This window comes from Trematosphaeria pertusa (genome assembly GCF_010094035.1).
Source record: "Trematosphaeria pertusa strain CBS 122368 unplaced genomic scaffold BU26scaffold_15, whole genome shotgun sequence".
In the NCBI taxonomy this organism is placed as follows: Eukaryota; Fungi; Ascomycota; class Dothideomycetes; order Pleosporales; family Trematosphaeriaceae; genus Trematosphaeria; species Trematosphaeria pertusa.
The window spans coordinates 987405-1012534 of record NW_022987226.1 but is presented as its reverse complement, the minus strand read 5'-3'; the positions used below and the strand labels follow the sequence as shown (position 1 = coordinate 1012534).

At 55.3% G+C, this 25130-nt stretch overlaps 14 protein-coding genes across 14 annotated transcripts; 10 read left to right on the top strand and 4 right to left on the bottom strand.

Moving 5' to 3' along the window:
• The first annotated feature begins 53 nt into the window (after positions 1–53).
• On the top strand, positions 54–1573 carry BU26DRAFT_523041 (uncharacterized protein). Its single transcript, XM_033829947.1, has one exon. The coding sequence runs from the start codon at positions 178–180 to the stop codon at positions 1417–1419; it is 1242 nt and encodes a 413-aa protein (XP_033679389.1). The 5' UTR covers positions 54–177; the 3' UTR covers positions 1420–1573.
• On the top strand, positions 1573–2066 carry BU26DRAFT_99947 (uncharacterized protein). The gene is made up of 2 exons (XM_033836584.1): positions 1573–1778; positions 1826–2066. The coding sequence occupies exons 1-2, from the start codon at positions 1726–1728 to the stop codon at positions 2031–2033; spliced, it is 261 nt and encodes an 86-aa protein (XP_033679388.1). The 5' UTR covers positions 1573–1725; the 3' UTR covers positions 2034–2066.
• A 33-nt stretch (positions 2067–2099) lies between these two features.
• On the bottom strand, positions 2100–2873 carry BU26DRAFT_533816 (alpha/beta-hydrolase; the record flags this gene model as incomplete). The annotated part of the gene is made up of 1 exon (XM_033831181.1): positions 2100–2873. One exon carries the CDS (start codon positions 2871–2873, stop codon positions 2100–2102), a length of 774 nt encoding a protein of 257 aa, XP_033679387.1.
• Positions 2874–3714: 841 nt separating this feature from the next.
• BU26DRAFT_435281 (FAD dependent oxidoreductase) lies at positions 3715–5169 on the bottom strand (the record flags this gene model as incomplete). The annotated part of the gene is made up of 2 exons (XM_033824121.1): positions 3715–4893; positions 5008–5169. The coding sequence occupies 2 exons, from the start codon at positions 5167–5169 to the stop codon at positions 3715–3717; spliced, it is 1341 nt and encodes a 446-aa protein (XP_033679386.1).
• A 293-nt stretch (positions 5170–5462) lies between these two features.
• Positions 5463–6584, top strand: BU26DRAFT_509287 (S-adenosyl-L-methionine-dependent methyltransferase; the record flags this gene model as incomplete). The annotated part of the gene is made up of 1 exon (XM_033827136.1): positions 5463–6584. The coding sequence occupies one exon, from the start codon at positions 5463–5465 to the stop codon at positions 6582–6584; it is 1122 nt and encodes a 373-aa protein (XP_033679385.1).
• A 317-nt stretch (positions 6585–6901) lies between these two features.
• On the top strand, positions 6902–7360 carry BU26DRAFT_509286 (uncharacterized protein; the record flags this gene model as incomplete). The annotated part of the gene is made up of 1 exon (XM_033827135.1): positions 6902–7360. The coding sequence occupies one exon, from the start codon at positions 6902–6904 to the stop codon at positions 7358–7360; it is 459 nt and encodes a 152-aa protein (XP_033679384.1).
• Positions 7361–8606: 1246 nt separating this feature from the next.
• Positions 8607–9887, top strand: BU26DRAFT_533813 (uncharacterized protein; the record flags this gene model as incomplete). Its single annotated transcript, XM_033831180.1, has 2 exons — positions 8607–9004; positions 9089–9887. The coding sequence occupies 2 exons, from the start codon at positions 8607–8609 to the stop codon at positions 9885–9887; spliced, it is 1197 nt and encodes a 398-aa protein (XP_033679383.1).
• Positions 9888–11515: 1628 nt separating this feature from the next.
• On the top strand, positions 11516–13271 carry BU26DRAFT_533812 (uncharacterized protein; the record flags this gene model as incomplete). The annotated part of the gene is made up of 3 exons (XM_033831179.1): positions 11516–12535; positions 12613–13062; positions 13221–13271. 3 exons carry the CDS (start codon positions 11516–11518, stop codon positions 13269–13271), a joined length of 1521 nt encoding a protein of 506 aa, XP_033679382.1.
• Positions 13272–14176: 905 nt separating this feature from the next.
• BU26DRAFT_523037 (cytochrome P450) lies at positions 14177–16402 on the top strand. The gene is made up of 3 exons (XM_033829946.1): positions 14177–14661; positions 14720–15590; positions 15649–16402. Exons 1-3 carry the CDS (start codon positions 14404–14406, stop codon positions 16071–16073), a joined length of 1554 nt encoding a protein of 517 aa, XP_033679381.1. The 5' UTR covers positions 14177–14403; the 3' UTR covers positions 16074–16402.
• A 121-nt stretch (positions 16403–16523) lies between these two features.
• BU26DRAFT_523036 (uncharacterized protein) lies at positions 16524–16762 on the bottom strand. The gene has a single exon (XM_033829945.1). It carries the CDS (start codon positions 16749–16751, stop codon positions 16548–16550), a length of 204 nt encoding a protein of 67 aa, XP_033679380.1. The 5' UTR covers positions 16752–16762; the 3' UTR covers positions 16524–16547.
• A 168-nt stretch (positions 16763–16930) lies between these two features.
• Positions 16931–19300, top strand: BU26DRAFT_99643 (uncharacterized protein). Its single transcript, XM_033836583.1, has 3 exons — positions 16931–17193; positions 17256–18844; positions 18898–19300. The coding sequence occupies exons 1-3, from the start codon at positions 17131–17133 to the stop codon at positions 19211–19213; spliced, it is 1968 nt and encodes a 655-aa protein (XP_033679379.1). The 5' UTR covers positions 16931–17130; the 3' UTR covers positions 19214–19300.
• On the bottom strand, positions 19205–20324 carry BU26DRAFT_523035 (putative aflatoxin biosynthesis ketoreductase nor-1). Its single transcript, XM_033829944.1, has one exon. It carries the CDS (start codon positions 20179–20181, stop codon positions 19387–19389), a length of 795 nt encoding a protein of 264 aa, XP_033679378.1. The 5' UTR covers positions 20182–20324; the 3' UTR covers positions 19205–19386.
• Positions 20325–20618: 294 nt separating this feature from the next.
• BU26DRAFT_434940 (FAD-binding domain-containing protein) lies at positions 20619–22463 on the top strand (the record flags this gene model as incomplete). Its single annotated transcript, XM_033824102.1, has 7 exons — positions 20619–20891; positions 20929–21145; positions 21202–21270; positions 21321–21652; positions 21703–22082; positions 22144–22329; positions 22382–22463. 7 exons carry the CDS (start codon positions 20619–20621, stop codon positions 22461–22463), a joined length of 1539 nt encoding a protein of 512 aa, XP_033679377.1.
• Positions 22464–23081: 618 nt separating this feature from the next.
• On the top strand, positions 23082–24816 carry BU26DRAFT_523033 (uncharacterized protein). Its single transcript, XM_033829943.1, has 5 exons — positions 23082–23600; positions 23660–23830; positions 23890–24137; positions 24197–24280; positions 24329–24816. Exons 1-5 carry the CDS (start codon positions 23430–23432, stop codon positions 24690–24692), a joined length of 1038 nt encoding a protein of 345 aa, XP_033679376.1. The 5' UTR covers positions 23082–23429; the 3' UTR covers positions 24693–24816.
• Positions 24817–25130: the final 314 nt, after the last annotated feature.

Genomic DNA, 25130 nt, shown 5'->3' with positions numbered 1-25130 from the left:
GTAAGGCTGGAGTTCCGGTGAAGTTGAAGTGATAGAGAGACGCAGCTGCCTATCGGGAATCTGTTTGCACGGCAAATACACAAATTAAAAGTTTCATCCTTCCAGAGGATCTACAACGCACAGCTTGAGGCCTGTTACCGTGTTCTACGTTCCGTAGACTACAAGCCAACCGCAATCATGGCAAATAACCTCATAGCTGAAATCTCGCGTTTAGGCCTCAAAGACCTCAATTCTCCAGCTTCAGCATCAATCACTGACGTTCAGCACCTCGCATCCTACAACTGGATCGAAGCGCCGAGAGCCACACCCACCATCGCTGTCCCTGGCAGTCCAGACCTATGGTCCCCTCCCAACGGCCCCTTCCGATTGGGAAAGGACACTGGCCACATCTATATTGCTCAAAACGCCGCGCGACACCCAGACAGCCCTCTCGAACCACTCTTCCGCGCGTTGTACGTCTCGCATCCATCCTTCGACATCGCCTCTATCGACGTCGTGACCGACCGGAATAACATCCGCAAGCTCCTTGGCATTGTAAACCCTCGCTGGAGCAGTTACAAACGGGAAGACTTCACCATCCACGTCGAGGTCACGAACAACACCGCCATCTTCTGCCGCGAGGAGACCAAAACGGAGGAATACATTGGTCCGAACGAGTTCAGAGGTTATGGCCACTCGTTCGAGAAGAAGTGCACTAGCCGTCAAGTCAGCGGGAGTACTGGACACCACAGAATTATATCGTATCGCTTTGGGGGCCTGAAATTCATTGTCCGTCATGAGACGGACGGATACGTTGGCGTCGCGGGCACACAGCCCAGCCTGCAACCCGCCGGCACCCAAGCCTCGGAAGTCGACGACCTCTCCAGCGTCCTAGACTCCCTGTCGCTATCTCCTGAAAGCAGCAATCCTGGGAAGACCTATCCCGCCGGCTTCAAACTCGTAATCCGGAAGGAAGGCCAAGCGGTTCCGCTCCCCTCAACCCTCGAGGTTAAAACGCGCGTCGCACACAGACCGCTTGCTTTCGAGGACGTTGTATCACAGCTCTGGGTTTCACAGACGCCCAAGCTCGTCCGTGCGTACCACACTAAGGGCGTGTTTGCGGTCCCCAAAGTGGAAGATGTGGCGGTCCAGGTCAAGGCTTGGGAAGACCAGAACCAGAAGGACCTCAGGATGTTGGCCGGCCTGATTGGGAAGATTCGCGATATCGTGAGGGAGAGTGGCGGGAGAGCTATACTGAAGTATGATGCCAATAGAGACAAATTGGTCTTTCACAAATTGGGAGGGAAGCAGATGCTGCCAAAAGGCTTGTATGCGAAGTGGGAGGGTAGGGGTAGTGACGAACAAGGTATCGGTCTAGACGTGAAGATCGTTGGGCAGTCCATTGAGGAGGCTGAAAGTGCGGTGAGTGGAAAGACTTAAGGATGGCGGGAATAGAAGGGAACATAGTCGCTGGGGCGTAGCTACCGATTGATGGCGATTAGATGATAGCTAGTAGGTTGGATGTACTACAAACTAAGTAAAGTGCATCAGTCTCTCTCGCAGATTGAGATGCCAAGGGAGCAAGCCCAGTCACTAGCTAGTATTACTGGCGTTCGGCCTTTGTCTGTCTCGAGGGTCGTCTTATCACGGTACTAGCGTCATATGACAGGCTAATCCTTTGAAAAACCAGCATAAACCTACAACACTACCTGTGGGTTGAATTATTTGGATATCTTACCCATCCTAATGTTCCGATTACGACCGGAGAGGGCCGGCTGCGTATTGCGGATGTGGCACAGGCAATGCGTTAGTGCTTCGCCTCCTACCCATAGGATGGACGACTGACGTGTGACAGCATCTGGCTCACAGAAATAGATGCACGAGTTCCCGAATCCGTCGAATTGGACAGGCTGGACATCTCGTTAAACGCCGCGCCGCCCGCAGAATGGTTGCCCTCGAACGTAACCTTGAAGACGTGGGATGTGAAAGAGGATGCACCCGGAGATCTTGTTGAAGCTTACGACATTGTCCTTCAGACTGCAGCAACCGTATAGCTGGCTCGAATCGAACAAATCCTCCTCGCCTGCACATCACCCCGCCCCGGTGCCTGGTCTGCCTACTTAGCCCGCGATCTTCTTCACCACATCCACCACTTGCGCCGTCGCAGTGAGATTCGGACAGTGCCCGGTCTCCAGCTGGAACGTCTGCACCTCCCTTCCCTGCTCCTGCATCTTCTCGACCATGGATTTCTGGTAGTCAAGTGGCACAGTCATATCCAGGGTAGTGTAGATATAATTAACGGGCGCTTCCCTCCACGCGCAGTGCGACACTTCCTGGTACATGCACGTCCCGTTCCAGCGCACGTGCGAATTGACGTAGGCCTCAATCTCGCCGTCGTCCAGGCCGGGGGCTTCTCCGACAAGGAGCGTCTTAGGATCTCGATGCAGAACCGTGTTATCGTCGGCGAAATCGAATGCCAGCGGAAGGAGATGCTCGTGACCGAATTCCTTGACTTTGCCAACCATGGAGCCACCTTCCGGCAGGGCAAACGCGCACATGTAGACAAGCTGGGTGATGCCGCCTGTTTTCCCTTCCTTGCTGCGGATTTCCGCGCTCAAGCCGTGCAGAGCGTTCGTGCCTACTTGGCCGCCGTATGAGTGCATGATGGCAACCACATCGCGGCCAGCTTGGACGAGGTTCTCGACGTACGATCGAATAAGAGCTGTGTCCGTGGAAAGATCGGCGTTTGGAGGCCGAGTCTCGTTCACTGAAGCGAGACGGGGCACATGGACTTCGTAGCCGGAGGATCTGAGGGCTTCCGCGAGTTTGGAGTAGGTAGCGGGGACGTGCCAGCCGCCATGAATAAGGACAATAGTGGGCTTGGTGGCAGCCATGCTGGAAACGGGGGATGACGTTGAAAGGGGTGTTAAGATGGCGGGCTGTGAGTAAGGTAAGAGTGGAGCGGGTTTTGTTACGTCGAAAAGAGGAGTTATATACCTCCCAACGTTGCTGACGGGCTCCTTCGGCTCCCGGCACTGCCTCGCTTGGCTCCGAATTTGGCATAGCCGTATTGTGGGACTCATTGCGCCGTAGCGGTGTTAGGCAGCTGGGCTACTCTGGGCCTGCATTACGGCGCGTCCGTTGGAGCTCAATATTATATTTTCTAATTGGCCATAGTGCCGCCGATGTATTTCACGGACCCCCGAAATAGGCAACACCCAAACATCAGTCTCCCGGGACAAAGAGGCCGAGATTGAAGACCGGGCGGCGGCTTTGAAGAATACAGAGTTGCAACACGAGGCTGCGGCGCTAGTCACTCGGTGGTTCGCGGTGAAGGTTGCCCAGGTGTTGGGCTTTGCGGAGGGCGATATTGATGTAGGGAAGCCGGCGCACTCTTACGGGATCGACTCGCTTGTGGCGATCGATTTTAAGAATTGGTTTGCTAGGGAGATCATGGCTGAGATCGAGGTGTTTATGTTGCTGGGCAGTGGGTCGCTTGAATCGCTTGCGGCGGTGGCGGCGGAGAAAAGCAGAATCAGGATAGAGAGTCAGAGCACACAGTAGCGGCCTCTTGAGGGGATCTTTTGTAGTATTAGATTCGACTCTGGAGCGTAGGAGTAATGGGGGTCTGACTTAGCATTAGATACCCACAATCAGATATGCTGGGCGACGTCCCCTTATCCAGCCCTCGAAAAGGTCCAGCCCGGAGCTTTCATCCTTTGAGCTGCACTGTGCTCATAATTTGCTTGTCGCCATCTGTTCTTTTGCCGTCTCCTCGCTCAACACCATGCCCACTGGTCCGCCACGGCTCCCGTCTCCTTTCCACAACTCCTCTGGCGCTCTTTCAGCCGGCCACTCCCACCTGCCCTTGAAATCTTCCGGCGTCCTCCCCATTATGCACTCCAAGATGCTCTCCCCAATTACTGGGAGGAATTTGAAGGCGTGCCCTGAGCCGCCGGTTGCCACGAATAATCCCTTATACTTGGGATGATACGAGATGAGGAAATCCCCGTCCCGGGTGTCTGTATACCAGCAGATCTTGCTCTTTGTAAATGGCCGCGACGGCGTGCTAAGCGAAGGATGGATTGATGCAAGGAATTCCCGGCATTCACGCTGACCTTCGCGAGGAACGGCTTGAGAGGGATCATCAACATGCGTGAAGGGGAGCGAAACCGTTATCGTGTCGTTCGGATCGGGAGACTCGGGATGCGGAATCGTGGTGGGATTCACGTAGCCATAGCCGTGCCTAGCTATCTTTAGTAAACGTTGAGAAGGTGGTATCATAAAAAGACCGGTTGAAAGGTTAAGAATTGTTGGCCGTTGTGAGAGCGTGGCCTCTTCGGAGGGGGATATGGGCATGTAGCACAGCGCTTGGCCGGTAGCCTTGCAAATACCGCGGAGGTCGATGAGCGCGGAGGTCCATGCTCCTGCTGCGAGTAATGTGAGATCGGCTGTCAATTCGGAAGAATCGCTCAGTCTGGCGCCAGAAACGGTGTTCGTGTTGTTGTCGATTATGAGCTTCTTCACGGTTCCAACCACAAAATTGACCCTGTTCAGTCTTTCCACCTTTTCTCGGAGCCATCCCATAGCACCTTCTGCATTTGCCCAGCCGGAGCTCCAGTTGACATACCCTGTGCTCCCGCAGCCCTCGTCACCCTTGCCTTCCAACCCACATGCTTTTCTAATGTCTTCGGCGGTGCCCAGAACTTCGACATTGTCAACCCCGAGGGCTTGTACATTGGCTAGAGACTCAGAAACATATCTCTGTTCAGGGCCGGAGGCAGTGACACACAGGCCAGTTTGGTGATAGTGTTCCGGAGCGAAGTCGGTCCGCCAACGCTGTTGGGATATGGAAGCGAGGCGTGTGTATGGCGCGGCAGCATAGTCGGGTCGTATTATCCGAGACGTGTCGATCTAAAGCTCTTAACTTCTTGTCTAAGCGGGTTCAAGTCTTGTACCGGCGTCCATTGAGAAACTAGCGGTTGGGGGGCTTCAGATCGGACGAAGAGGAAGAGAAGCCGCGCTTACACTGGAGCCGTCCGGCGTGGGGAACGGCTGTCGATCTACGAGTGTGATTGAGGTGTCCTTGAACTGCGGATTATTGCAGAGCGCCCATGCGGTCGAGAGCCCAAAGACTCCGCTTCCGACGATGAGGATAGACGAAGGGATCTCAGGGGCCATTGATGCCATTGCTATGCTCAAAGAGAATGGGGAGGAAGAACGCGACGAGGCTGAAGACAAGGAAATTGAAGAACTGGTGCCTACCTGTGTGCGCTTATCTACGACAAAGCTGTGGAGATGGTCCGATATCGTCGAAGGGCGGAATTTTGACAAGCGTCGGCTTTTCGCGGGCCACAAGTTCGGTATCTGAGCTTGAGCTTGGGCCACGGAAGCACGGACTCGCGCAAAAGCTTCACGTCGCTGCATTAACAACACCAATTGCACACCACGTCGCTCGTTAGCCAAGGCTCAATTGCATCGACATGCCCAAGTTCCCGAGAGTGCCGAGATCTGTTCCCCCGAAACCTCCCAAACCGCCGTCGCGCCCGCAACCACTGCCGTACAGACCTCTGCAATCGAGACCAACGCAAGCGAAGCCAGCTGCGACAGAACTCCCAGCGCCGCCAGCTAAAGAAGACCCTCTTTCGGGTGTGCGGCGAGTATGGGCCGAAAGACCCGGACTGAAGGATGTCAGACGCCTGTCCGAAGAAGATAGGAAATCGCCTACGCACACAATGATGGTGCGAAGGTGGAGGCAATGGCCCGTCTTCGTCTGCGGGCTGGCTGCATTTGCGATGGGAGTGTATGGCGTGCAGCTGTACATATCGCTCACCCGCGACCCGCCGAATCTGGAAGACATCCCATCCGATCTATCAGATCGATTCGACAAGGAGGCCGAAGGGTATGATGAGAAAGTCGACCTGGCGGAGATGATGTTGCTTCTCACCAGAAGACGAAAAGAGATCACCAAGAAAGTCAGGGGCCACGTTCTAGAAGTCGCTGTCGGCACCGGCAGGAACATCAAGTATTACCCTACGAAGCAGTGCGCAACGGTGACGCTGCTGGATTCTAGCGCGCCTATGCTGGCCGTCGCAAAGCGGAAGTGGAAGGACACACATCCAGAATTCTTTAACCGGGTCTTCTTCAAACACCAGTCCGCTCTCGACCCGATCACGCCTCCGTACGGCGCACAGGACGGATACGATACGGTATTTCAGACTATGGGCCTGTGCTCGACGCCGGAACCCGTGAAGCTGCTGCACAGTTTGGAAGCCGCCACTAAGGAGGATGGCGGCCAGATACTGCTCCTAGAACACGGCAGGTCGCATTATGAGTGGCTGGACAGTCTCCTGGACAAGACCGCACCCGCACACGCCCATGAGCATGGCTGTTGGTGGAACAAAGACATCGGGAGGATTGTGGAAGAGAGCGGACTAGAGGTGGTTCAGATCAAGAGATACAACTTCGGCACAACGTGGTGGGTTGAGCTGAGGCCGCGGAAAGGGATGCGCAGGAATCGAGTGGAGGCAACTATTAACGAGAAGCCTCTCGTGCCGCCCGAATCCCCGGTTACACAGAAGCCGTGGTGGGGTCTATGGAGGTGATGTTGGAAAGCCTCCATGCCAAGCGCATCCTGGAAGCAAGTTTCCGGGGAAACCGAATATACCGCGAGTACTCCTCTCTCGAAACAAGAAATCGTCGGTACCAAGGGGATATTCGGCGACAGCTCTCGGCACCCGATGGAGGGGTCACGTCTCAATCGGGGAATCTAACATACAAAATGGTCAATCAGGATCCCAGATAAATTCCTGTTGGGCGTCTGACGGCAGCCACAGCGCGGCTCGAACATCTGATATCTTGCATCATGAGCTCACGACTTGTAATATATGTCGAGTTCCGGATGTAGTAGCTCCTAGCTGACATGCATGGCCCACCCTCGACAAGCAAACAGAAGCACCGTGGCTTCGAGTTTCTTGAACCATACCGGTGTACAGCGCGCGCGCAGCATTCGGCTGGGGCATGCCGGAGCGCATCCGGAGTGTTTGCTAGCTTTGCTAGCCTCGCGCGACACTTTCCCACCCCACAAAAAGTGACGATGCAAGCAGACGCCTTGTGTAATGCGGGCCATCCGATTGGGGAAAGACGGGCAGTTCCCCTAGCCAATCACGGGCGCGTCGCGTGCGTTGTCCACACCGAGCAGCGATGGGCGGCGCCGGCTCGTGAAACATGCATCCCAGCAGCTTTCCAGAACGAGGCGCGACGACAGAGCCGTTTCGCATGCGTGGATCGCGCAGTGGTGAGAGAGGCGCATCGCATGTCCGCACTGCGCGCTGAAGCTTTTCGTGAAAGTTCGCCGATATCGACCGTCGCCGTCGTATAATCCAAGTTTCGCGATGCCGAGGCCAGACGGAGAGAAAAATTCACAAAAAAGTTAGCTCACCGCCTTCGAAAAAATCCGGCACAGCGTTGAGGCTAAATCGCTAGGGTGATGTATGAGACAGGGGGTCCATGCAACATGGAGCACGATGATATGCAACACCATCAGATCATGACCTCCATCGCTTGCCGGCGTGGCTAGAATTGGGCGCTGCGGGCGTCAGCCTCGCCAATGTGGAGGCAGCAGAGGGGGATCTCCATATCTGCAATATGGGCTGATGGATTCCGACGAAATGCTCTTCACAGGGGGTCAAGAGAGACGGATGAGAAGTGCTCCCATGGGAGAAGCGCGCATCTGCTAGGGATAGATTTCGTTGGTCGGCATGCAGTTCCGAAAACCGTGGGTACGTACCTCCAGGCAGGTGAGGGGAAGGCAAAATTCCATGGTGAAAACGATGCGACGGCCAGGGGTCGTTAATGGTGGGGAGACGTCGAAGGGGATTTCTCCGTGCTGCTTTGGGGTCTTGCTTTTTGAGGGCTCTCGTGCAACACTCGGCCAGCCACGTCGCTGTTCATAGGCCGTGTCGTGGAGGTCAGCCCCTGGGCGACAGCAGCGAGATGGCGTCTAATAAAAGTAGCATGCTATCGTATCTTGCGTCTGCCCGAAAGAGGTGATCCCTGGATACATCCAACTACTGCGCACGGCCGCCTGGCTCTACTAGGCCCTCTTCCTTCACCAGTGCTCCACCACGTCCCTCATCCATCCCTCTCTCACACCACACCCCCCTCCCCCATCAAACTCCCCCAGGGCCTCTCGTCGGGCGTGCCTTGCATCCCTTGGGCGCTGTTGTGACTTGCTCCGCCGTGCTGCAGCGAGCGCCGTGACGCAGTTGACGTACTCAGGAGGCGGCGACTCCATCCTTTGACAAGGGAAGCGGCGGCTGGGCCCGGTCAGCTCCAGCACACGTCCTGCCTCCCCCAAATTGCAGCGGGCACACAAGCAGTCATCAGTCATCTCTGCAGGCTGGCGCGCAGGCAGAAGTGTCGCACGCTACCTTGCATAGACCAGCGGTAACGCTTCAGGTAAAGGCTGCAGCAGCTGCATTCCGCGACCAATCGTCGACCCTGGCATTCTCACGGCGCAACAACAACTTCCTCATCCCCTCTGCCAGCCGCAGCAATTCCTCTCTCGCCGGGGAGACGCCTCTCTCGCATTCCCACGACCTCTGCGACCACGCCGCCGCGATACCATGCAGACGCGGAAGAAATCGCTGTCGCTGCCGTCGCTGGGCATAGCCCTGCCCGGCGCGCCGCGATCCGCACGCTCACCGCCCTCGTCCGCGAACGGTCAGCACGTCGCGAAGAAACAAAAACGGTCGCACTCCAACTCCAACGCATCCACGCCCGCATCGCCGCCGCGGCCTGCGACGCTGCGCTTCGACGAGCGCCCGAAGAGCTCCGGCCGTGTGGCGGACACGCCGCCACCGTCGCCCGGCGGAGAGTCCGGCCAGACAAAGGTCGACACCCAAGGCATCGACGACGTAATTGTCGTCGGCGTCATAGAGCAGCTGGAGAAGACGGGCAACCGACCCCACCTGCTCAAAGAACTGGCGACCGTCCTGTCGCCCACAATCCCAATTGTTGAAAGGTACGTGCCGAGCTCCAGCTCCAGCTCCAGCCCCAGCCCCAGCTCTACCCCTAGCTCCGCGTTGCGCATGCTGATGCGCCATAGCTCCGCCAACCCAGCTGCAATAATCTCGTCGCGGCTTGCCACGTATCTCAAACGCAACTGGACTGCGCTGTCGCCATGCCCGCTCGACAAGAAGCTTGTCGGCACCCACCCGAAGCGCGTGTACTACTTCCTCTCCACCTGCCCGCACCAGCCAATTCCTGAGGATGCAGGCAATGCTCCAGCTGCGGCGCGCATTATTTCGCCGTCGCTGTCGTCGGCTACGTCTGAAGAGGAAGACATGGATGCGCGCTCACGAGACGTGAGGTCCCCCTCACCGGAGCTGGATCTCTCCGACTTCGATGACGGTAGCGACCCGTTCTCAAACCGCACCCATGACCCAGCGACCCACAACATCGCACACAACCGACGAGCCCAGTCGCCGCCCTTAGAAAGAGACGAGCGCGAGTTCACCCAGACTGCGTCATTCTTGCAGCAGCAGAGGAAGAGCCAGGAAGCCGAGCGCGAGCGGTCCTCTTCGACTGAGGCGACCCAGAGCACCGACGTCACCATGGAAGACATACCCGAGGTCGAAGAGACGGAGGAGAGTGCTGCGCGCAAGAACTCAGAGACGGCAGCGGCTCTCTTTGGGCAGATGGACCATGTCTCCAGCTTCCAGCCGGACTTCGTCTCGAGTAGCCCGATGCTGAAGCCAACTCTCAACATCGAGATGCCGCCACCACCCATGCCCAAGACTGTAGCTAAGATCGAGACTGAGGACATCGAATGGAGCTGGTCGGAGATGAAGAGCCCGGAGAACATCGAGCTAGACGAGCTCGACGACCTCTTCGGCGGGTACTAAGTCGCAACAAAATTGGGATATTTGCGGCACACGATATTGATGACCACCTTCCCCGCGCGATTCTCTTCTTACATTGTTTAGTTATATCCCTCCTCTCTTCTTCTTCTCGTGGCGTATACCTAGAAGGTTTTGTTCGCTGCTCGCGCTGCATTCGGGTCCGGGGGATGTCGGGATATCAGTCGGGAGTTTCAGTGATCTGGTGTCTAGGTGATGGGCGAGGTATTCTGTACGATAGTGTGAGGATATCGCTGAGCCGCTGGCTGTAACTTGGCTGATATCAGGTATTCGGATTCGGATTTGGGTGGGCATGGAATAGGAAGTGGCGCCGCTGGAGGGGCTCTGCGAGAACGCTCATCAGATAAAAGTGCTTAAATTGGAAAAACAGTTGATATCTGCTACTTGCCCTTCTCGCGCTCTTGCGTCTTTAGTTCAACCAACCCCAACGTCGAAGCCCGAGCGGTGAACAGCTGTATGTCCCATGCAATGCCTGCTCCTTGCATGTTGCAGCTGGTATATGCGCCCCACAACGCTACTCTCCTTTTTTCCATATGCTCTTAACACGAGAGAAGAAACATGACTTGGGTATGCAAGCTTCACCAGATCGACTTCGTGCCCAAAAGCCGCCGCATGGCGCTCAGGCAGGGCGATCCTGCCGCAACCGTCAAAGTGGCCAGTTGGCGGCCTTCGAAAATTTGGTCCCTTTGCCGGGCGTCCTCGACAGGTATCAGCCGCCAATATCTCCTTGTCACATCTCCTCCGTGGCTCAACCCAGCGTGAGTTGCAACATATGATAGTTGATGCCTGACCTTTCAGGCGCTGACTCCAGCCACCCGTTCTCGCGAGCCCAGCCACCGCCGAGGCAAGCGAGTCCATAGGGCTGAGGCTCGCATTTCGGGCACCTGCTTCGCGACGCCCAACTTCCTGCAAACTGTCTTGCGCATTCTTTTCATTTGGTCGGCTGTCGACTCTAGATACCCACTCGCGCTGCGCGGAGTCATCGCCCCACGGTTTGCGATCACTGGTGCGCGTTGTTGCGCGCGGAAGAGTTGGTGGTTCGATTAAGTTTGCGGCGGACTTCCGCGACTTTGACGTGGCGGAGAAGAGCAGGGCGCTGGAAAGGAGGGAGACGATTGGAGATTTTGCATCTGTTGGAGTTGAGAAAGAGTTTGGATTGCTCTGAGGAAAGAGGACATCGCGCTCCCGCTCCCGCTGTGCCCTGCAGCAATCAGCACGTGGTCAATTAGTTCACTCGGCTGCACCAGGCTTCTCAGACCCCTATCGCATCCATCAGACGCCATTCACTGCGCTATCCACCGGCAACAGGGCATCACCGCGCCCCGCTCTCCGACGTGGATTCCCCATCATCCAGCGATTCGGGGTACGTCCCCTCATCCGAATCTGCAAAGAAGAGAAAGAAGAGGGCAAGCCGCGTCATGTCAGTCGCACCGTCAAGAGCGCGGAGTCACAGCCGTGCACCGAGCAATGCCCGGGGCTCTGCACCCATCGTCATCGACCTCCCGCCTCCAACGCCCAAACCGCCGATCGAGGTCGTTCTGCCCGCCGCTCCCAGACCTAGGAGTCGAGGACCACTAGCCGTCGAACCGCCGGGCTTGAGCGGCGGACGAGGCATGTTCAAGAGACTGATTGTTGCGTGTGATGGGACGTGGTTGAATTCAGACAACGGCCTTGTGAACGGCAAACTCGCCATCCCCAGTAACGTGACGCGGATGTCACGCGCGATCAAGGCAGTTAGCCAAGATGGCATTCCGCAGATCGTGAATTACCACTTTGGCGTGGGGAGTTCGGGCGGGCCTTTGAATCGCTTCATCGGCGGGACCACCGGGGAGGGACTAGGCGATAACGTGCGAGAAGCGTATTCTTTTCTCGCGAATAATTACCACCACGGCGATGAGATATTCCTGCTTGGGTTCTCGAGGGGTGCCTTCACGGCGCGTAGTATTGCGGGCTTGATTGGAGAAGTTGGTTTGCTTACGAAGAAGGGCCTCTTTGCGCTTCCGGAGGTGTTTGAAGATGTCCAGCACAGGCGGGATCCGAAATACGTGCCAAAGAACCCCAATGCCCCCTTCCCGCACAAGCCCAGCGCCAATTCGCCAAGGTATGCGGAAGAGTTGGAACGGAGAGGCATGACGCGATTAGGCATCAAGGTCAAAGCTATCGGCGTCTGGGACACGGTCGGCAGTCTCGGCACGCCGCGAATAGGCTGGCTCACAAAAGTCGGCCTGCAGTCCTCGGAGAGCAAGGAAATGGCCTTCTACGACACCAAGCTGTCCAACTGCATCGAGAATGCGTTCCAGGCGCTCGCGCTCGACGAACGCCGTAGCGCCTTCAGCCCTGCTGTCTGGGAGAAGCCCGAGGGGAACCGCACGACGCTGCGCCAGGTCTGGTTTCCGGGCGTCCATTCGAACGTAGGAGGCGGGTATGACGACCAGCAGCTGGCGAATATTACGCTGGCGTGGATGATGAGCCAGTTGCAGGATATGCTAGATATGCGGCCCGAGTATTTGCTCGAGCAGGACGAGGAGAACGAGAGGTATTACCGGAAGACGACGGGGCAGGACATCAGGCCGTGGAGCTTCGGGGAAATCAGCAATTCTATGACCGGCCTGTATGCTCTCGGCGGAGGAACTGTAAGTCCATTTCCTACTCTGCCTGAAAGATAGGAGGAAAAATTGCAAAGGGTGACGGACGGCTGATGGGCCCACAGACCCGCACGCCAGGCCACTACTACGCCTGCGACCCCACCACCTCGCGCCCGTCCGACCGCCCCCTCCGCGAAACAAACGAATACATCCACGCGTCCGTCCGCACGCGCATCCGCCTGCACGGCCCCGGCGTCGCCGACAAAGCCGACTACGAGTGCCGCGCCCTCACCGACAACTACCGCCTCGTCGTCGACTACGGCACCGCCGACCCTGCGCGCTCCGCCCCCGCGGACATCTACTGGCGCCTCAAGTGGAAGGACGCCGACGCGATGAAGATCCTACCCGAAGCGCCGCTGTGGGGCTTCGAGCGCGAGCTCGCGCGCAAGGACCCAGATACGTACGATGAAGTGTGTCGGCCGAGGGCGACGAAGGAGGCGAAGCGGAGGAAGACGGAACGCCCGCGGAGTGCGGAGCTGGGGAATGGACGGGCGGCGGGCGGGAGGAGGAGCGCCGTGGAGGAGGAGAGGAGGGGTGGCGTTATTGCGGGGATGGGGCCGAGGGGCAGTGTGGTGCTGGAGAAGAGTGGGAGGAGTAGGAGTAGAGCGAGGAGCTTTGATGAGCGGGAGAGTGTGATTAAGGAGAGTATGCCGCATCGGAGGGAGAAGGATAGGGCGTGGTGGGAGGGCAGGGGGGGTGCGGAGAGGGAGAGGGAGAGAGATAGGGATAGGGATAGGGATAGGGATAGGGATAGGGATAGAGATAGAGATAAGGGGAGGGATAGGGGCGCGAGGAGTCCGAGGAGGAGTAGCATGAGGGTTTGAGAATGGATTTTTCTGCATATCAGAGCGGGTTTGGCATAGCGATCTAGGTAGGCTTTAGCTTTGGCTTTGGCTTGGTTAAAAGGGGCGTGTGTAAGATGCCATCCGATCCGATCCGATGGATCTCTTGTTTCTTTCTGTTTTGGGGGGAAGCGGATACCCTTTGTTTTTAGATAGAATGTCACTTTTTTTGTACGCAAGTGTCCTGCCGAAGCGACATTAGATAGCTAGTTGCTAGGTGCCAGTTGCTCATTCGAAGCAGAGAAAAGACATTCTGTGCATCTAGTCCATTCCCTTCCTCGCTAACAACTAGCCAGCACTTCTTCTCAACGAAACGCTGGGTGACTTCTCCCCCGTGCTTCAGCATCCGGTGCGGGCTTTTTAATCGCTAATAAGGCTGTGAGGTGCCCTTTTTGGGTGGAGGTGCACTTTTATTAGATGGAGGTGGAGTTTTTTTCTTCAGGTCGGGCTTGAGGAGGAAGTATGGCTTGGGACCTAGCTCTTGCATCTCCTTCTTTCTCGCTTTCTTGCTGGCTGTGTGTGCGTGTGCGTGCGTGAGTTGGTGACGCCGAGGACCATGTCTTTGCGTGTCTCAGCAGGGAGTAGCTATCCTTCAAGCGGCTCCGTCGTAGTGGCTTGTGCCTTGATTAACTCCCTCTGAGCTCATTGATGAGGCTTGTCTCTCTGTAGTGTCGTTTTCGGGACTGAAGTTCTTGTACTGTATTGTATTAGTCAGACCGGCTGCCTGCTCCCGATCTAGGCGAAAAGCTACCCACCACTGCTCCTGATAACACCGCCGTTGTCGTCGTTGTCGACCGAGAAACCTCGGCCGATAATCCTCCGCCGTTTGGGGCTCGGGCCCTTGGAATTTCGCCGGCGCTTTTTGCGCAGCTCCGATGGTTCTGTCGTTAGGTGGGTCGGGTGTGCTGGTGTGGAGGCACCGCGTTCACATGTTGGGCTCCTCCGGTTGCTCCAGCTCCATGCCCTCCGTGGCATCTGATCAACTCGCGAGAGCCGCTCAGTTTCCGCATCGACATGTTGGAAACGCATCCTAGGCTATTGCAGATTGAATTCCTCGAGCTTGTACATTCTCGCGCTCTCCTGAGCGCTATATCAGTCGCTACCGTCCTACTCTTTCTCAGCAGGGCCACTCTTGTTCGATCATCCAAGTTTGCGGAACTGGATCGGCAGTCCTACCTGGTTGGCCAGTCGTTGGCATGGTTTCCGGGAGTCTGGGCCAAACTTGCGTATGCGCTGAATGGCTACGGGTTGATCTATGAAGCATTTGAAAAGGTATGTCTTGGATCATGTCATTTCGGAAACGTGTTGATAGCTAACTCTGTCCCAAAAGACTGAAGGTAAACGAATCCTAAAGATTCCTCTCCAAGGCCAGAATCTCTATGTCCTTCCTGCCAAGTACGTGGAAGAGTTGAAGAGCGTGCCGGCATCGGTCTTGAGCTCATCTCATGCTGTATCGGACTACTTCCTGGGGGCTTACACAACGCTTGATCACTCCATGTTTGGACATGCCACTTGGGACGTGGTCCGGAAATATCTCACGCAAAGACTCGGTCCATTGGTGCGGCCGCTTGCAGAGGAGTGCGAGATTGCTTTCAGGGAGGAGATTCCACTATGTTACGACTGGACCGCGATCGAAATACACGAGCACCTCCTCCAGATCGTGGGCCGCATGACTAGCCGCGTCTTCGTCGGAGAGAAGCTCTCCAAGGACCGTTTCTGGCGACAGACGTGCATTGACTTCGCGACCTGTGTGTTTCAAGCCTCTGGAATTCTCAAAGCTCTTCCGCCTATTCTGCGACTCCTTGGAAGTTTTCTCAGCCCACACATCTGGCGCATCCGTCTTCATCATGTACGCGCGAACCGATACCTAATCCCAGAGATAGATCGGAGAAACGATGGGGCGAAAGAGGAAGATATGCTTAGCTGGCTCGTGTCGAACGCCGGAAGTGATGGGCCGTCTGGTATCGTGAAGCGACAGTTGGGGCTCAGCTTTGCTGCTATCCATACCACCACGAACCATCTCACCAACGTGCTGCTTGACCTTGCAGCCCGCTGGGATCAGTATGCCCCAGAACTCCTAGCAGAAATCAAACAAGCATTATTGGAGGACGAAAGGGGCTTGACGAAGACGACAGTGACGAAATTGACCAAGCTCGACAGTTTCATGAAGGAATCGCAGCGTCTGCATCCTCCAAGTGCCTGTACGTGTGGGCTCATCTCCACTGCCGACTGAGATGATGCGGGCTGACAACCATACAGTGTCTTTCAATCGCAAGGTTATGAGTTCCATGGTCCTTTCTGATGGTATCGTTCTCCCGGAGGGATGTTATATCGCCGTCGCCTCGGGGCCGTTGGCTCGATCTGAAAGCTACTATTTCCACGCTTCTGAATTTGACGGCTTCAGATATCATCGCATGCGACAAGAAGCAGGTGGATCCGCTGCCAATGCTAACTACTTCACCTCGACTGGAACTCATAGTCTGGTATTTGGGCATGGTCGCTTTGCTTGTCCAGGAAGATTCTTCGCCTCCCTGGAGAGCAAGATCATTCTTGTGCATATCCTTTTGAACTTCACATTGAGACTGGAAGAGGGTGACGCACGACCAGACAACTCAGTTTTCGCTGACGCGTTGTTTCCCAACGCTTCGGGAAGGATTCTGTTTCGGCGAAGGGAAGGAATATGACGGGGCCGGATATACGACGGGATATAAAGATGGCCCCACCAACAGCGACTGTAGCACTGTGCCGTACTCGGGGTAGACAATACCAAGACGACCCCACCAATTGCGACCGCGCCGCAGTGGAGGGTACGGAAATATCATATCAGCACTTTATCTTTGCATCCTCGCATCGCGCAGGACAGCGTAATGGTTCATCTCAGCGAGGCAGACAAGGCAGAAAGACTGGCAGGATGCTCCTACCTGAGGTTGAGTCTGCAGTATCTTGCATGCCCCGGGAATCCCACGGCGGTTGCACGCGGCGGCACGCGGCGATTCCGTCCCGTCAGAAAGCACATCGATTACTTTGTCCAGCTTTGGCCCCTAATCCGACGAGCTGCATGTCAATTGCGGTTAGTTAATTCATTCTCCCCAGGGGTGCAGCCTTCTCTCGCGAGTGATTGGTCCACCCCATCGGACCGAGCCATGCACCTCCTCCATTTACAGACCACGGCGCAGCGCCTGCATGGGATACGGGTGGCGCCCTGGCGGGGAACCTGCGGGCCCTCCATCCGGACGCCCGCTATATCGCAAGCCACCGCCTTGCGATACGCGATTCTTGTATCCGTCATCACCGTCCACGCGAGGAAACGATGCCCCCAGATAACCAGAAGAGGAAACGGCCAGTAGCATCGTGTCGTCCATGTTATACCAAGAAACAAAAGGTATGAGTAGTCGTGTAAGGCCATCCTTCGCATACGCTAACGGCTCGATTAGTGTGGTCCCACAATCCGTTTAGGATGCCCTCACTAACTCTCTAAGATGTGATAAGCAATACCCATGCACGAACTGCACACGACGACGCCTGCCGGAACTTTGCACTTACAGTTTCTCGGAGCCAGAGCCCAGGACCACTAAGGTGACGATACAATCTCACGGACGATCCAGCACCGCCTCAGAGGCGCATACACCGGCTCCCGAATCGCTCCAGACGACGTATCCTCCTGTTAGTGCAGAAGATGGTCAGAATGAGGATACCGTCAGCCAGGTTGCCGATGCAGACGTGGCGGGTCACGTCAGTGCTATGGTCTCGCATCTCGGTTACTCCGAGGGAAGCAAGTACAATCTGTTCAGTCTGATGAAGAAGGTGAGCGCCCCGTGTGTTGAGAGGCATGAAGAGGCAAATGCTAACAACTTCTGGCTTGGCAGTTCGACCTGTTAGGCACTGAAGCACACTCGGTCGATGCGACAGAACGTGCGCTGCGGAGTGCGGAATCGCAAATTCGGAAATGCCTAGAAATTCTCCCGAAGCGACCCATCATCAATTGCCTCATACAGCACTTTTTCGAAGAAGTGAACTGGATATCAGAACTAATTCATCCCCCGATGTTTCTCAACCGCTACGAGCAATGGTGGAAAACCTTTCCTGGAGCAAGCGTGGACAGTCTCGAATTCGGCGTTTTGATACTTCGAATATGCGCGTTGAGTGCGCAGTTCATCCCGTCTCGGTCGTACGGCGAGGGGAGGGTCCTGGGAATACCGGTCAACACCGTGCGACTGCATTGTCGAAATCTCTCCCAGCGTCTACAGAAATTGACGGATCACATCAAGGGTGCTAAGACTCTCGCGTCGGTGCAACATTTGTTTTACTGGTGCTGCTACTTGGAGAATGAGGGTGCGATTACCGATGCCTGGTACGCTCTTGGTGATGCCATTCGGGTTTCGCAGGACGTTGGATTACACCTGCCCGGATGCACTCTCCTCGAGGGTTCTATCAACGATGTGGAGAAAGATTTGAGGAGGAGATGCTTCTGGACTCTCTTCACTTGGGATAAATATTTCTCCCTTATATTGGACCGGAAACCGTGGATCCAGTACGACGTTTCGGATATTAGCTTTCCTGTCATGCGCATCATCTCTGGCGTACCAAAGGCTAGCCCCGAACAGCCCGATGCCTTCACCGAACGGCTACTAGAAGCCCGACTCGCCAAACTCTGGTCATCCTCTTTCCCTAATGGACCGCCCAATGACGGCATATACGACGTCTGCGCCGCCGAAGAATTCTACGAAAAAATCTGCAAGATTTACATTCCAGATCTACCACCTGTGTTTTCTCTTCGCGATCCGGACACTAAGTGGGACTCGGACCTTCGTATGCTTCCACGACAGAGGCAGATGCTTCGCATATCGATCTACGCTTCGACCTGTCAGCTGTTTCTGCCATTGCTACAGCTTGAAGAAGGGCAGATTGCGAATCTGCCACAATATAAGAAGGATATATTGCTATCCCAACGGCATCGGCTAGTTGAAGGAGCCATGCGCCTGCTCGATGGAGTATTTACTCTGCACGACCTTCTCGGCCGAAGACCTACGGCCCTATTCTTACTGAGCTACTTCTCTTTCCATGCTGCGGTTGTGCTATCGATGCATCTCATCTGGACAGTCAGCACAAGGGGCCACCATCTTGGTGGTCAGCATGACCTATACGGCATAGCCTCTGCACTTGACAGCCCAGGGTCATCTCCGAGGCGCCGAGGAATCGGGTGGCGGCACCGCGAATATGTCGACAAAGCTCTACGGCTTCTCTATGACCTCGAAGGCGTGAGCATCATCGCCAAGCTCGCCGTACCACAGCTAGAAAAGGTAATCGCTAAGCTGGAATCGATGGTCCCTCCAGAGCAAGAAGTTGCGCAGCAAATTTCCGCTGACGGCAACGGCATCGCCTCAGTACAAGCAAGTAGCAACTGGCTCGGTTTTGAACTAACATCGGGCGAAGATAGTGCCCAGGGCACGGAAAGGTATGCTCTAAAATGCACACAGGCGTAACAATACTGAGCACATCCAGATTCAGCGAACAACGATACCATCAAGCGAATCTCCCCACTCCGGCCTCCAAGGCACGCTCACCAACTCAGGAGTCGAATAATCCTCTTTCCACATATTCCGACGCATCGCTCGACTCTACCCTCGGCGGATCCGTAATGTCGCACATGGATGACATGTTTAGCTTTCCAATAGACTTTGAAGGGCCCTTTGATCACTGGGCAGGGCTGCAGGAGGCTGGATTGGGATTGCCCATCCCACATATGCATACGGATGTTGACGATTCACGATATCAAGCAACTTCACAGCCATATGTGCAAGATGGAACTCAGGTTCCCGGGTAGGACTGTTTTGCGGATCGATTCTGAGTAAGAAAGCTACTTGTGCACGCCATGGGGATCTCGGACCAGACCAGCTCTTGAGCAGACGCCGGGCTCAGTATCTGCTTTCTTACCAGGGCACGGGCTCTTTTTCGTAAGAGATGAACGTGCCGGACGTCGTCTCGCGAGACGCTTCGTCAATCTATGCGAGCATCAGCATCCATGCGGCTCCTTTCATTCTTCCATTCGGCACTTACCACTTGCAAAACGCCTTTGATACTATCCTCCAACTTCAGTGGCGCAGCCTCCAGACCGACTGCCCTCGCGGCAAACTCGCCCATATCAGTTTGCACCCAACCCGGGCTGAGTACAACCGCAGTCAACCACTCATTCTCAAAGTGGATCTTCCGTGTGAGGAAGTTCATAGCCGCCTTAGACACGCCGTAGCAGAACCAAGGGCCAGGTATGTATTCCATGAGGTTCAGGCTGGCAAGGTTCGTGGACATGGTGAAGAACTTGGGAGCCGGGGACTTGCGCAACAGAGGCTCCACTGCCTGGAACAGTGTGAGAACGCCGACGACGTTAACGTCCAGGTGACGTCGGACGCTTTCGGGGGCAGCCGCCGTGACGGTAGTGGCATGGTCGCCAATTCCTGCGTTGGCGATGACTACGTCCAAGGTGGTGATACCGTGGTCAGACTGGAGTTCAGTGACCGCTTTTTGAGCGTCGGTGTCGACCGCGCTGTCGATCTTGACCAGGACGAGCTTACTGCCTTCGGCTGCGGGAATAGACTTGAGGTCCTGAGAGACAGCCGCGTTCGGGTCTCGAACTGCCGCGATGACGGTATGGTTCGGGCGGCCCAAGAAAGCTTCGAGGAGAGCCCGACCGATTCCTACAACCGTTAGTATTCGAAAGACACGCGGCTTTGCATGAGCTTCGGCGGGCTTACCTCGATTCGGGCCAGTGATTAGCACCACCTGCTGTTCAGCCATTCTGATACACCACAAATATGACGACAGAAATCGGCCCGTCACAAAACCTGGGGCGACAATGGCCTCCAATATTCTTCTGCTGATGGGTCTTTCATATACATGACCCTGCGCCACAGGGATCGCTTAAGCAGATAAAGAGCCGAAAAGGCTCGGAGCGTATCAGAGAGGTGCTGGATGCGCTCGCGGCTGGAGGCATATTCGGCCTCACCGATCACTCCGCCAGCAGCAATGTGTGATGCAGGAGAATATAGGGTTTGCGGGGATGCCGATCCCTCAAACCCGGTCCGCTGGTAACTCAATAGAGGCCCCAGGTCTCGGGAATTAATTCGTATTGGGGGCTGGGCTGAGTCTCCGGCTTCGTGGTGGATACGAGCACTTTACATACTCTTTCCGCTCGAGTCCACGCTTTCAGGTCTTCATCTTGTGGAAAGAGCAAGATGCGGTACCTCTTTTCCTTTCTGTGGACCGTTATCTTCCATCTTGTTACCGCCGATGTTGTCGTTTCCGACCTCCTCGTGCGGGCATCCGGACAGGACATAAAGAGCGGCCTCGGCCCGAAACTGTCTTCCGGATCACGGATTCTCCTGCCAGGAGATTCCGACTTTCCCCCGGCATCGGAAAGATGGCAGGAGTATGCAAAGCCGACGTTCAGCGCCATTGTCGAGGTGACTAATGAGAACGATATTTCCGAAACTGCAAGTCCCAGGGACGTCCCCGGTATCTGGTCAAGCTGACGGGCGCATACAGATTATATATGCGAATAACAATTCGATGCCCTTTCTTGCGCTCGGCGGCGCTCATGGATCCATCACGTCGTTGGAAGGCTTCCAGAATGGCATTGGGATTCGACTCAGCAAGCTGAAGAATATTACGGTTTCGGATGATGGAACGTACGCGACGATTGAAGGGGGCGTTACTAATGGCGAGGTCATGCGGGCACTGAAAGCCGTGAACAAACAATCTGGTATGTCGGCGCGGAAGAGTCCATGTGGACCTTACTCATCGCTAACACCCTCAAAGCTACTGGTGTCTGCGAATGCACAGGCTTCATGGGAGCATTGTTGGGCGGCGGCCACGGACTCCTACAAGGTAAGTAAACCGTCCAACCTCGCTTCCTCCCGTGCCTAAAGCTTTTCAAGGCCACTATGGGATGGTAATCGACAACGTCATCGATTTCCGTGTGGTTATGGCAGACGGATCCATCGTCAATGTTTCGGATACATCCGACCACGACTACTTTTGGGCTCTGCGAGGAGCCGGACATAACTTCGGCATTGTGCCTAGCTTACGATACAAGATCTACGAACCGGACTACTTACAGTGGAACTACACCATGATGGCTTTCAGCCAAGACAAGCTGGAGGCCGTTTACGAGGTGATGAACAAGATCACGGCAAGGCCGGAGCATGAACTCACCAATGTCATCAACTATGCCATCTGGATGCGCAGCCCGGATATCGACCCGAATAATGTAAGTTTTACCCTAGAGAAACCAGGGCGTTCGAACACTTACCAAGCTAGGTCCTCATATTTTTTGGCCTTATCTACCCCATTCCAGATGACAACGGCACAACCTTCACCTCCTGGTTTCTGGACCTAAACCCGCTATCCGTGCAATCCCAAATCGTTCAGTACTGGGACCTACCAAAGCTGACCGGCAACGGAGACGATTCACCCATCTGCCAGCATGGCGTAAACAACCACTTGAGGTTCCCAATCTACCTAGACGAATACAACCTGACCGCCACCCGCTCCGCTTATGATCTGTTCAACAACATGACTGCCGAGGTCACGGCTTTCAAGGACTCCATGATTCTCTTCGAAGCCTACTCGCTCGTTGCAGTGAGGCTAGTGGATTGGGCAAACTCTGGGTTTGCGTGGCGGGATACGAAGGTTCTAGTGTAAGTTCAGTCTTTTTCCGCGCGTGCGTGATGACTGCGCGCTAATTTCTCGTCTTTCAAGCGCGCCTGTGATTACTTATGCGCCCGACGCTGCTCTGGACGACACTGCAATTAAGTTTGGGAACAGAACGCGTGAGATTCTCTATGAGGGAACGCAAGGGACCAGGTGGTGGCCAGTTTTGCGAGTATATGTCAACTATGCGTTTGGAGATGAGACGCTTGATCAGCTGTACGGGCAGCTTGGTTGGTAGGTGTCTTGTATCCCATTGCTATTGCGGCGAGCTGACATATACCGGTAGGAGAACAGATAAATTGGCAGGTATCAAGCAGAAGATTGATCCGAACAATCGCTTTAGATGGTTTGCGCCCGTTGTGCGTTAGCTAGGAGCTGGTACGGATGGATGGCTTTCGTTCTCTGGCTAGGGTATCTAGGGTAGAAATGCTATCTAGAGCAGCTCTCTCATGCCATCACTTTGCGTTAATAGTGTATACTCCTCTTGTCATCCGTTCGAGTCGCACCGTGTCACTAAAGTCACGGGACTCCCAGCTCGTGCTCCACCCCTCACCGAGCAATGACAAGACCGAGCTCGTATTACGCTGCGGATCTATCCGTTAACGGCGCTATCGAAAGCCTCCCGTCAGGCAGAACGCCTTGCCAAACCCCGATCACGCTACCTCAACCTTATCTCTGCTGCAATCCCTCAAGCCTCTGAATCCCATTCCTTCGCGCACTTTCCCCCTTCTGTCTACCTATCGTCAGTTCAAACACCGCGGGATTTGCCTGGCTGCGTACACGAGGCCATGCGCTCGCACGCGCCCGGCAATGCCGAGTCGAATATGGAATACGATCCGCCCCGAGAAATCTCGGCCCAGCAAAGCCATGCGATATTGCGCGATTCATTGGCGCGACGCGGGGCCGCAAAGGATTCCTAGAGATACAGCCGAGGCGAGGGCCATGAGGTAAGCGAGACGGGCGTCGGGGACCGTAGGTAGAGTGGGAGGCTTGTGTTGGTGGGCCCTTGGGTTGAGTTGAAGTCTTACGAGTTCGCGTCCTGGGACTGCTGCGCTTTAGGGCTGACAACGCTGGGCTATGGGGAAATACGGTGGCCTTTTTATGCATGCTGAAGACGAGCGGGCGCGTGAGCGATCGGTGTTCTGGATGTCGCTGTTGCTGTCTGACTTGTCTTTCGTGTTGTTGGACTTGGACTTGGACTTGGACTTGGACTCCGGGTAAAGTAAGTGCATTTTCGACGACACCGATTTCGCCCTTTGCATAGCTGCCCTCTCCTCTACGTCAAAGACGTCCGTCTTGACAAGTCCAGGCCCAGAGGCCTGCCGCCGTCCACGATGGACCTTATGGATCCCAGCCTGAGATACAACCTCCGTGGACGGATAATACTCATCGTCTTGACGACATTTTTGTTCCTCGATTTCGTCGCCGTGGGTCTCAGAGTGTATGCGAAGCGGTTGATGCGGAAGTCCATGCAGCTGAATGATTGGGCGCTGATCATAAGCCTGGTACGTCCTGAGAGAAGCAAGAGTCACTTCATCTGCGCAACATACTGATAGTAGAGCAGTTGCTCGTGACGGCGCTGTACTGCATCGAAATCGCGGTCGTTCTGCGCGGGGGCCTGGGGCTGCACGTGGAATGGATATTACTGAACAAAGGGATGCCGACGCTCATGCTGGCTGGAAAGCTGGTGTTTGCGGCGGATATTGTGTGGAATTTGAGTTTGATGGCGATCAAGGTAGGAGAAAGATGCTTGCCCGTACCACTTATGGCTTGTAGAGGCTTACTATAACATAGATCTCTATCCTTCACCTCTACCTGACCTTGTTCGGGACCGTCATGACGAAATTCCGGCACGCAGTGTATGCCACCATCGCGCTCGTTGTTGTATCTGGAACCGCGTTTATCATACAAATGTTTGCGCTGTGTCGGCCTCTGGCATTCTTTTGGGATAAGATGATTGTCGGCGGGAAATGCAGCGATGAAAGATTGGCGTACCTGATTCCAAACATCATCAATATCGTCATCGATTTCCTCATCTTCGGGTACGTCGAACACTGACCGGATTGAATCCCGGACAGCGGTGTGCTAATGGCCAGCGTAGGCTCCCAATGCCTCTGTTCTGGGGCCTGAAGGTCTCTACCAGGAAGAAGATAGGAGCTTGCGTCGTGTTCAGTATAGGTCTTAGGTAGGCCTCCGAACCTGCTGTGCACCGGGCCGAGCTAATGAACCTAAGCATCTGTATCCTCGCCGCGGTCCGCGTCAAATACATTCTCGAGCTCGATTTCAACGACTTCACCTATTCGCTCTACCTCTTCTCGATTCTGGGAATCATGGAACCCATGCTCGCCATCATCAGCGCGTGCCTACCCATACTGCCTCCGGTGTTCGCAAAGTGCAAAGCGAGGATTCTTGGCCGATCACCAACATCGACCCACAAGTCCAGTATGCCGAGCTCAAGTGGGCACTCGAAGTCGCTCAACAGTGCTCAGAAGAGCCCGAACGCTATACATATACGCTCGGACGCGTTCGATGATCTGGAACATCCGCTTATTGAGCTTCAAGTGACTGGGAAGAGTAACGATACCTTACCTGTATGACGGAGTTAGGGAGAATACGGCATAGTAACGGTAATGAGATGGACAGTGGGGAATCCGAGTTGCGGTACAGATCGCGGATCCTCTTCGATGTATATATTGTAGTCAGCAACGAGCGTACGAACCATTCTAAGGATTTCTTGATTCCCTCGTGTGACCTATCTCAAAGTCCCAGATCCCAGCCTCATTGACCGGGCTCACACGTGGACAGCACGCTCTCCGGACCCATGAGCTGAGCTCCTCGGGAAGAAGCTATGGCCATGTGGGCTGGATGATGGCGACCTAAGCCTGACACTGCATCCCGACTGTAAGGTGCAAACCGATAAAGATCGGGGACACGGCCTGAAGCTAAGCCCTTTCTGGAGGTCTGCATATTCGTAGCTGGGTTCCGGGATGTGGCCTTGGTGCCTCACAGAACTGAACGCGCCGCAAACGGTACCT